The 11,189-nt window shown below is 32.7% G+C and overlaps 1 protein-coding gene across 5 annotated transcripts in view; it reads left to right on the forward strand.

Moving 5' to 3' along the window:
- SI (sucrase-isomaltase) overlaps positions 1-10,683 on the forward strand; it is a 158,943-nt gene extending 148,260 nt beyond the window's left edge. For all 5 annotated transcript variants that reach the window (XM_045503070.1, XM_045503068.1, XM_045503067.1 and 2 more), the window contains 7 exons: positions 292-376; positions 461-517; positions 1,116-1,240; positions 2,919-3,007; positions 7,186-7,235; positions 7,485-7,652; positions 10,481-10,683. In XM_045503070.1, the coding sequence (XP_045359026.1) occupies positions 292-376; positions 461-517; positions 1,116-1,240; positions 2,919-3,007; positions 7,186-7,235; positions 7,485-7,652; positions 10,481-10,549 (643 nt within the window). In that variant the 3' untranslated portion in view covers positions 10,550-10,683. The remainder of the gene's footprint in view (positions 1-291; positions 377-460; positions 518-1,115; positions 1,241-2,918; positions 3,008-7,185; positions 7,236-7,484; positions 7,653-10,480) is intronic.
- Positions 10,684-11,189: the final 506 nt, after the last annotated feature.

The following is an 11,189-nucleotide window of genomic DNA, read 5'->3' on the forward strand; positions in this document are numbered from 1 at the left end:
TTTATGAGGCACAGTTAATATTTGTACCTCTATGAGTTCTCTTCAGAGGTTTCTCATTCAGCTGGTCTTATAGACATTCTCTGCATTTTGAAGTAAATTTAGTTATAATCTAGATTTACTCATAAAATAGTGTGCTAATTTCTGCACATTAAATCCTAACTGATAGAATTGTTTTTGATTTGTTTATAGTTTGGTTTTCATTTCAGTCCACACAAGTCTATACTGCAAAATGTGATTTGAATAATTATTTTATGATATTCAGATTTACTTATTTGTGAATATTTTGTCAAGGTTCTTTAATGACAAGCTAACCTGGGATATATTCAAGCAGTTCTTGTGGGGTCCAGCGTTTATGGTTACCCCTGTACTGCAACCTGTAAGTTCTATCATACATTTTTGTTCACAAAATAGTTTTGTATTTGGTTTATATGTTTTCAATGATTATATCTTTAAATTCCAGTATAGGGACACTGTAGCAGGCTACGTCCCTGATGCTCGGTGGTTTGATTATCATACGGTAAGTAGTTAAGAATTCTAGGGCATTGCCAAAGTGTAAATGAGTAACAATTTGATCCAAGCCTTTTCTTTAGGGACATATTTGGTCTACTTTACATTTAAAAAGAGTAAGATAGTTCTTGCTAATTACAGCTGAATCAAATTAACACACAGTGAAAGAAAGTTAATTTATGCCCCATTGTTTGTTATGTAGACATTGATTTATTTTACTGAATAAGCATAGAGAGTGCACATTATACACAAAAAGTTCATTGCCCTTTATTGAATATATGAAATTATCATTAAAGGTGATGTAGTCCTTCCAAGAATAATGTATGTGAAAAGTCAGGAATAACTTTTTTGACTTTTCAAAACCCACACATTTTCTTCATGTGAGCATCACAAAAACAAATAGTGGTAAATTATTTTCAAAGCTATTAATAATTAAGAAGTACATGCTTTAAACAATATGATTTCCTGAATAAGTATTTGAGTTTTTATTAATTTATAAATTAAGTATATCATTTGATTTATAAAATGCAACCTCTCAAGCACCAATATTGCTGATGATTCCATTTCTTATTGCTTGTGTTCTTTCCTTCCAACCATCTCATTTCCAGGGCCAAGATATTGGTGTCAGAGGAAAATTTAATGAATTTGAAGCTCCTTTATATAAAATAAACCTACATGTCCGTGGTGGTCACATTCTGCCATGTCAAGAGCCTGGTTTAAACACATTTTACAGGTAAGTGAAGTGTTTACAGAGCTCAGATTAAATTTTGGATATGTCATGTCAGAATTGTCAAGAACTGGGAAGGGGTCTGAGATTTTACCCTACTTCAAAGCTTACAAATTACTTTGTAAGTTAGTCTGCCACGGTGTCATGAATTTTGGGTAGGACACAAAGGTCTGTTTTACTCAAAGCATAACAAGAGACACAAACTTCATGTTTGCTTTTTTCTTTGCCCCCAAAGTTCCATGGGGATGACATGGAGTGGCCTATGCCGAGGCAGGTGCTACACATGTAGGAGGTTTGTGCCACAGCTAAGGAACTCCAAACCTAGGCAATCTTTTATAATGGGCTGCAAGCAAACATGTTCATTGTTTGCTTCCAAGGGAGACTTTACCTTTGTTATTATACTGGCCAGTAAATTTTTTAAAGTTTATTTATTTTGTGTGTGTGTGTGTGTGTGTGTGTGTGTGCGCGCGCGTGTGTGTGTGAGAAAGAGAGAGAGTGAGAGAGAGAGACAGAGAGAGAGAGGGACCCAAGCAGGTTCTGTGCTGTCAGCCCAAACCCAACACAGGGCTTGATGTCACAAATGGTGAGATCTTGACCTGAGCCAAAATGAGGAGTGGGACACTTAACCGACTGAGCCACGCAGGCGCCCTGGGCAGTAAAATTTCTTTAATTAATTTAAAAAGAACACTGCCCTATCTTCCAATACTGTTTGCTTTAAAAACATGCTTTTTTAATATTTTTCCTTTTTTTTAACTTAAATTTTAGTTAACATACAATAAAATATATAGTTAACAATGTAACTCCATATATAGTTATAACAATATAAGTCTATATAAACAACTTAACAATATTAACTATAGTACTATATGTTAACTAACTAAAATTTAAATTATGTATATATATGTATATAAATTCATGCTAAGACATGTTAACATCTTTACAGGGAAAATATTAAGTTGCTGTAGAGATTTGAATGCTAGATGTTTTGGATAGTTTAGGGAATTTCCATGGCAGTACAACCTTCAACATTTGTGATTGGAAAAGGTAATTATGCCTAAGTGTAACTGTCTGAGAAATCCTCCTTAGCAATATGAAGCTATCAAATGAAATCACTTGTACAGTGAGCATGGAAGCAGATATTTAGTTCATAAATGGGCCTATGCAGGCACAAGCTTGGGAGGGATTGCCCATTTCAAGAATAGAACTTAAAATTTTCATACTACTCTTCACATTCTTGTTAATAATTTCCAATGATATTTCAGTAATTTATGTATGGAAATGTGAAGAAGGTTTAAACGATAATAAATAAAAATTGCTATTAATATAGTTTCATGTCTAATGGTCAGTGACAGGATTAGCAGAGAGAAAAATAAATAAATATATCAATAAATTTAACATGGTTATAACTATTATAAGTGAGGCTCCTTTCAATTTGTTACAATAGATCAAAAGACATGCATGATATTTTCTATTAAATGTGAAGGATTTTATGGTTTATATCGTTCCCAGTAACTCATCACAAAAGGAAAGTCCTTTAATTTTATTGGTCTAAAACAGTTTGTATTCTCCTTAGTTGATAGTCATCTTTGTTTTCGTTTGGATACTTATGTGGGTGCCATATCATAACTAAACATACGCTACTGTATAAACATTGGTTAAAATTATGTCTTTTTTTTTTTTTTAGTCGACAAAACTACATGAAGCTCATTGTTGCCGCAGATGCTAATCAGATGGCACAGGGATCTCTGTTTTGGGATGATGGAGAGAGTATAGGTGAGTGTTCCATTTCGTTGAAAAATGTAATTGCTGACATACATATATGTCACATTAGTTTTATGTATCTACTACTGTACTTTGGAGACTGAATGAAAGCTAATAATATTATACAAAGCTGAAATCATTTAATAATTAGCTGAACCAACTTAAAAACTTAGTGTTACGAACATTAAAGACTTTTCTCTTATCCTAAATATAGTTGATCCCTATGGTAAATGTCTGCATATCTAAGAGATGTGTGTGCACAGAGATTGTATATGGATCATCCTTTACTCCTGGAAGTTAGCCCATGCCATTCATGATAGACATTCTATATGTATGAGGTCTGCCCAGCTGAAAAGCCATGTTCCATGTGTATGTGGTGATGCATAAAGGATGCCACTAAAACCTGACATAGTCTAGAAACAAAACTCAAGTTTGATTTTGTATTTCATGGCTATTTTTTGTATTCAATATTTTGACATGAAAACTTTAAAGATTTAAACTTAGATCTATGTTTATGACTATTTCTTAAAACCAGACTGAACCGCCAAGCTTCCAGCAATGTGTGTTTTGCTGACCATTGTCCTCTGAATCACTTGCAGTAGGCTATTAAAAATGCAAATTCTGAGGACCACTTAATTTCCATTAATTTGGGGAGAGGCCAGGTATCACCTTCAGGTGATGATTATGCTGTTAATTAAACACTCATTGTGGATTAGGTTTATTGACTGTCATTAATAATGCCAACTCTACTAGATGGGAAATCTGAATATTCACTTAACACAATCCACATAAAAACTAATATCTGGGTGAGTCGTTGTTCTCATGGAGCAGTTCATTGCAATCTAATTAAATTATCTGTGGAAGAGAGATCTTTCAGTACTAGCAAAGACATTTATCTTGTATCTTTTTAGGTGAATCATAGTTAATATTTTTCAATATTAATAATAAGAATTATTTATTAGTAAATAAAGTACATCAGAAGATTAACATAAGAATCATATTGTAATAATCAAGACTCTTAAAAAAAACCTTTCCTAGTATTTTGTGATTTAAGGTAAAGAATCGACCATTATTAGTTAAAATCCTGTTTTTAGAGTCCTGACCTTTATTAACCCAAAAAGAGGGGTTGTACTAAGTTTGCAGCCTTTCTCACCTGGGTCCAGCAGGTTGTACTTTGAATTTGCCTACAGCTTCCCAGGGTTGTAAAGTTGAGTAGTGCATAATTTAAACCTTGTCTTGGAATCTTTGAATTTAACTATCTAACAAATTAAGTTAATTCCTTTGAACAGCAAAGGAGACAACGTGCCCCTTAGAAATTTTTCTGTAGCTCTACTTACCAAACTAAGATATAGATGAAAGAAGTTGATATGACCTTTACCCTATTAAAGTTTCATGGCAGGTTTTTTTAATTACTGAAAAGTAACATAATTCAGATATTTATTTCTTGATCCCTCTATATAAACATACAAAATTATTTTGGCTAATTGTATTTAGCGTTTTTTGGTTATATTGCACAATCTCAGTATTTTTGTTATAATTAAGTACAAAGATTTCAGATAATCCTTTGACATTTCTTGAGTAAACAGCAACAACAATACACAACAGATGCTTAGAGTGCTCGGATTTAGTGGATCAGAATCTCCAAAGAAGTTTTCTCTCACAGCAAACTCATCAATCTAGTTGATAGACACTAATTTTTTCTTCCTCCTTTAAGTACATTCACATTTTATAATGTATTATTTTTTGCTGATATATATTTTTTACCTCAAAGAAAATCAAAGATAAAATACAGCATTTCCTCCTTTTCCATGGTTTTGCTTTCTGCCATTTTGGTTACCCACAGTCAACCGTGGTCCCGAAGCAAATGATCCTACTTCTGAAATGATCATTTCATCATGTAGGCATTTTTCATCTCACGTTATCACAGCAAGGATGAATATAGCACAATAAGGCATTTTGAGAGTGAGAGAACACATTCACATAACTTTTATTATTACACCATATTGTTATAATTGTTCTATTTTTAGTTACTGTTCATCTATTACTGTTCTTAATTTATAAATTAAACTATATCAGAGGTGAGTCTTTTATAAAAAAAAAAAAGCAGAGTGTATACAGGGTTTGGTACTGTCTGAGGTTTCTGACATCCACTGAGGGGGCATCTTAGAATGTACCCCCTACACATGAAGGGGGACTTTTGTAAACCTATCTTGAAACTCGTGTATATTAAGTAAATTTTGACCATGCTAACTAATAAAGTTGTAGATTAGTAAAATCTTATTTTGTCCTACTTATCTTTTTTTAAAAATGTTTATTTATTTATTTTAATAGAGTGCACGTGAGGAAGGTGCACAGGGAGTGGGGAGAGAGTCCAAGCAGGCTCTTCACTGTCAATGCAGAGCTGGACAGGGGGCTCGATCTCACGAACTGTGAGATCATGACTTGAGCTGAACTCAAGAGTTGGATGCTTAAGTGACTGAGCCACCCAGCCACCCCTGTCCTACTTATCTTAATGAAATAGATGTATGTGTACTCTTGACTAACATCATATGTGGTATTTTTTTCTTATTTATGAAAAACAACAAAACTGCCCATATCTTCCTAATAGTTATCACTTCTGTGTTCTTTTACCTCATGGTTCTATAAACAATTGGTCTTAAAAACTTATGCTATATTTGTATAGTTAAAAGTTAAGACTAAAATTTTTGCCTCAGAACACATATCAAATAAGCCATGCATACATTGGTACATATAGAAAAATGTTTTAGGCAGAACGTAATTTAATTTTAGTGTAGGAAAAATTAATTGCAAACTAATTTTCAGAGAATTATTTAATCTAATGCTGGCATTTATAAGTTGGAAGAGGAAATTAAAGTTTGTTACTTTTTCAATTTTTTTTTTAAAGTTTATTTATTTATTTTGAGAGAGAGAGAAGGTGCGTGCACTCACATGTGCACCTGTGGGGAGGAGCAGAGAGAGGAAGAGACAGGATCCCATGCAGGCTCCCATGCTGTCACTACAGAACCCAGAGTGGAGCTCAGACTCATAAACATGAGATCATGACCTGAGCCCAGGTCAAGAGTTGGATGCTTAACCCACAGAGCCACCCAGGCACCCCTCAATGTTATTTTGTTTCAGTCATGTATTTGTCTCCTCTTTCGCCTTTCTGTCTTACCCATGCTTGTTTAGTTTTACCTCTAAACACAATCTTAGAATTCAGGGAAATCTAGACTTGTTTCCAGCTTTTGTTAATAATTAGTTCATTTACTTTCAGCCATTTATTTAACTTCTCTGGGACTTACATTCCTCTTCAACCATAAGAATAATAAAATAACTTATCTTAGAGCAATGTGATAAAGTACTTAAAGTTTGACGAATAGTACTTAATTTAAGCTGTGAAATTATTTTAAAAATTGATTTTAATATGGCAAGATTATATTTTGATGAACATGGATATAAACCCTGTTTTATTATTTGTATTTCAGTAGACCTATAATAGTCTCTAACAACTGAATATTTTTCTCAAATGACACTAGAATACATTACCATCATATTCATTTGCCTTTATACGTATTATTATGTTGTCAGTCATTGAAGTGGCCCATAAGTGTCCACCACTATCACCACCCAATTCTGTTAATTCTTTTACTTCTTTCACCCTCCCAGGGGTGTTTAAAGTGATTTTAGACCTGTCACCCCTTAGTGTTACCCTCCTACATACAGATACACACACTCCTGGCCTTCTGTAGCCCTCTCTGGTGAGACTCATCCTTCATATCTTAGTCCTTCTTGGACTATATTTGAAAAAGTTCAGTAGGGGCGCCTGGGTGGCGCAGTCGGTTAAGCGTCCGACTTCAGCCAGGTCACGATCTCGCGGTCCGTGAGTTCGAGCCCCGCGTCGGGCTCTGGGCTGATGGCTCAGAGCCTGGAGCCTGTTTCCGATTCTGTGTCTCCCTCTCTCTCTGCCCCTCCCCCGTTCATGCTCTGTCTCTCTCTCTGTCCCAAAAATAAATAAACGTTGGGAAAAAAAAAAATTAAAAAAAAAAAGTTCAGTAAACTTAGAGAAAAATTTGATATGTGTTGATGGTATTTGATACCCTTTATACTAGGAAAGAGAAGCAAGATATACTAGTTTTTACTATTTTTCTTCTTTGGAAATATAAATATATTACCTTTTTTTCTCTCTACAGACACCTATGAAAGAGACTTATATTTCCTGGTACAGTTTAATTTGAACAAGGTATGTGTTCATGCCAGATCATTTGTATGCAATTGTGTTAAATAATATTTGAAATTTTATGCCAGATTTTATATTTATTTATATTTTCATATTTCATATTTGTTGTATAATGTATCTCATTTCAAATATGTGAGTAAATAATTTGCTATACTATGAAATCCACTGTAGTTAACAGACATAGATTTTAAAAGATTTAATTGCTTTTGGAAATGAAGGGTTTATATTACTTCTTTTTCTATGACTTTATAGAATACCTTGACAAGCACTATATTGAAAAATGGTTACATAAACAAAAATGAAATGAGGCTTGGATTCATCAACATATGGGGGAAAGGAAAGACTTCTGTTAATGAGGTTAATCTCATATATAATGGAAATAAAGTGTCAGTTAAATTTACTCAAGAGGCAAACAACGAGGTAAGTGACAAAGGAAAACACACTTTTTAATAGAGTTTTTCAAAATGTCTATATGGATATCTTATATTTCCTATCCGTGAAGAAGCATAATTATGGATACCTATGACCTTTGTTGTTTATTCATATTCATTAAACTTCCTGAACTATTGCCATTATTATCATCCTTAGTAACATGTCATATGAATCAACCTAATGGAATGTATGTTACAATTCTCCTGATATAATCTAAGCAAGATAAATTTCCATTAAGCCTCTAAATCAGTTGTCCCTATATGGTAAAGTGCCTTAAAATGTAATTTTTTTTCAAATATAAAATGTCTACATTTAAACATTTAATACATCTTAGATAAAATATATTTGGAAATCCTTGCAAGATGTTGCTGTTGGCACTCATGAATAATTTGACACACAGGTGTATGAGGATATGGTTCATATGTTAAATAATGTATCAGGATTTTTATGTTATAGTCCATTGTTGCCAGTAATTAGTTTTTTACATTGAACAAATAATTTTAAGTCTTTTTTTTCTTTCAAGTTAAATAAGAATATGCAAGTGAACAATCTCTTAAGCTCCTTCCGATTTAAATTCTGGAATCTTTGTTCTGAAAAGGTAGATTCCAAAGTGCATATATTCTAGAAAACAGCTAACTGTCATAAATGATCCAAGTATAAGGCTATGTCTGCACTGCTAAAACTGTGTGAGTGTGTGTGTGTGTGTGTGTGTGTGTGTGTGTGTATGTGTATACCTTTTGTCTTTGTAGCTGTATAAAAATAAGTAGCTGTGAGTCAACCAGTCGCTTCAGGTGAACCTAATTTACAAAATAGCCAGTTACTTGACTGACTTCAACTTTAAAAAAATAACAATCACATCTTGGACCACAGTCCTAGGTCCTCATAGATTTTATAAACATGAGAGATGCACAGCACCTGAAAGATTGTTTCATCCAGCTGAAACTTAATACCTCTCTTGTTGTTACTACTGTTTTGTAGCCAAGTATTGTTTCCCCTTTAATACAGAACTATGTCTTAATTACTATTTTTGTATCAAAATAAGTTTATTTCTTTAAATTATTTCGAGGTTGGGAAGTTAGAGTTTTGTATATTTAATGTCCTTCCTTGGTAATAAAAAAATTGATTAACACAGTGCTCCACTCCCATTTTTCTTCTTTTTAAAATTTTACTGGTTTATAAAATTGTATGGTAAAGCCATCACTGATTTAGTCCAGTGTTAATCGTATGGTAGACCAAGAAACTGACTTCTGCAAGAGGAAAATTAATTCTCCAAGAATAAATAGTTAATAGTTATCAATCATAATTAGCAATCTGTGTTTTTGAACTGCCCAATATTCAATCAGAATAAAAAGGGTGATTTGCCATATATACTTTCTTACTCTTTATTTACTACTACATTGGTAAAAATAAAGTTCCTAACTTTTACTATAAAAAAAAAAAAACTAAATACAATCAGGTGAACAATGTCAAATAAGATATTTTAACATATCAAATATCTTTTCAAGTTGATTTTGACTGAATATTTGGCATAAAAAACACATCATTTGTAAAGAAAAATTCATTACACTACTTCTAGATCCATTCACAAGAAATTTTACAACATTTCGTTACCTCAGGGATTACAAAAGATTTTAACTACTAACAATTGAGCAGTGCCTTCTAAACTCATTTAATTAAAACAAATATTAATGAGCACCTACTATTTCCAACCTTTCTACATATATGGGAAAACTAGAGAGTGGTCAATTTTTTTCTTTATCCTGGTTGCCCTTCTCCATGGGTATTGGAATTATATGCAAAACATGATTTAATTGCTTTATCCATATTATTTAAAAAACATTTTCCTAGCAATAGTTACATTTTGTTGTCCTTTGTACAGCTATTAAAAGCTATCTGACATACTTGTTGCTTTTCAGTTTTGGTAAAAAGGAACTAAGTTAGATTTTGGTGTAAGATGGTCAGTTTCAAATCTGGCTAATTTATATTTTAAAAAATTATTTAACTTTTACCTTTTAAATTCTTCTACTGCCCAGAATGTTGTGCTTTAGAAAAGAATATATTTTATAAAGCCCCTATAAGAGTGCCTGGTATTCAGTAGGCAGTAAAGGAATGTTGATTCTCTTCCTCTTCTTTTGCATATTTGATAATTGAATCTAAACTTTCTGAGCTAAGGCACAGAAAGTCATGTGAGTGTATTGGAGAAAAAGCAATGGTAAGGTCTAATGAAATCATATCCTAAAAACATTACACGTGATGGACTACAGCTGCTTAGACACCTCCATAATTAGTCCCTACGTGGTGTAATTGAGATTCTGTCCAGTGAAAGAAAGTAACACAACAAAATTGAAATTAATGGCGATAAATTCAGCATCCTAAACCTTTAGGGATTGATGCAAAAGAAAACATATTTCTAATCTAATTTGTGTGTGTAGATGACTGGCTCATATTTGAGAGCAGGAAGCACAGAGATTTATCTAATGCAATTATAAATAATACCATGTTTCAGAATATGGAGAAGAGTAAAGTAATAGAAATCAAGATGACTGGTTAATAGTTTTAGTTTTTCACAATCTTTTAACAACCATTCCACCTATCTGAGATTTATTTTTATTTGAATAATGAGTGGGTTGGGTGAGATTATTAGTGAAATAATTGTGAGCTCTCTGGAATAAAAATTCATCAAAAAAAAAAAAAAAAACAAAGACTATCATGTTACTTAGAGAAAATTTATTTATGGAAATAGCCTTTGTTAAAAAAACAAAGGGACCCAACATTGTTCTGATTAAATAATAATTATCATTTTACTTTCTTTTTAGATATTAAATATTGATCTGACAGTAAATAATGTTATTCTTGATGAACCAATAGAAATCATCTGGTCATGAAGATCACCATCAATTCCAGTTGTCAAAAGGAAATTAACACCTGGATTTAAGATTGACTGTACTTACAGTTTTTTCTCTTTGTTGGTTTCTTATATTGTATAAAATATGATTTTAATAAAGTCTATCTAAAGTTATTCCATAGGGTACATTGATATTAATACTAATTTTATTACATTAATGTGTTCTAAATCTTTTTTAACATATTTAGTAAGATTTATTTTTTTTTATTTTTTTTTTCAACGTTTATGTATTTTTTTTGGGACAGAGAGAGACAGAGCATGAACGGGGGAGGGGCAGAGAGAGAGGGAGACACAGAATCGGAAACAGGCTCCAGGCTCGAGCCATCAGCCCAGAGCCCGAGGCGGGGCTCGAACTCACGGACCGCGAGATCGTGACCTGGCTGAAGTCGAACGCTTAACCGACTGCGCCACCCAGGCGCCCCCATATTTAGTAAGATTTAAGTAATTCTAGTTACCTTGCTAAATATCAGGCAAAACCATAAACTAGTTACTAAATATATATGTGTATAACTAAGATATAAATAAAATAAGTGATTATTTAAATGACATTTTTGTGTAATTGTATACAATATTTTCTCCAATGTTTAGTAAATTTAAGTCAAGTAACAACAGTTGTCATC

This window comes from Leopardus geoffroyi, chromosome C2 (genome assembly GCF_018350155.1).
Source record: "Leopardus geoffroyi isolate Oge1 chromosome C2, O.geoffroyi_Oge1_pat1.0, whole genome shotgun sequence".
Classification (NCBI taxonomy): Eukaryota; Metazoa; Chordata; class Mammalia; order Carnivora; family Felidae; genus Leopardus; species Leopardus geoffroyi.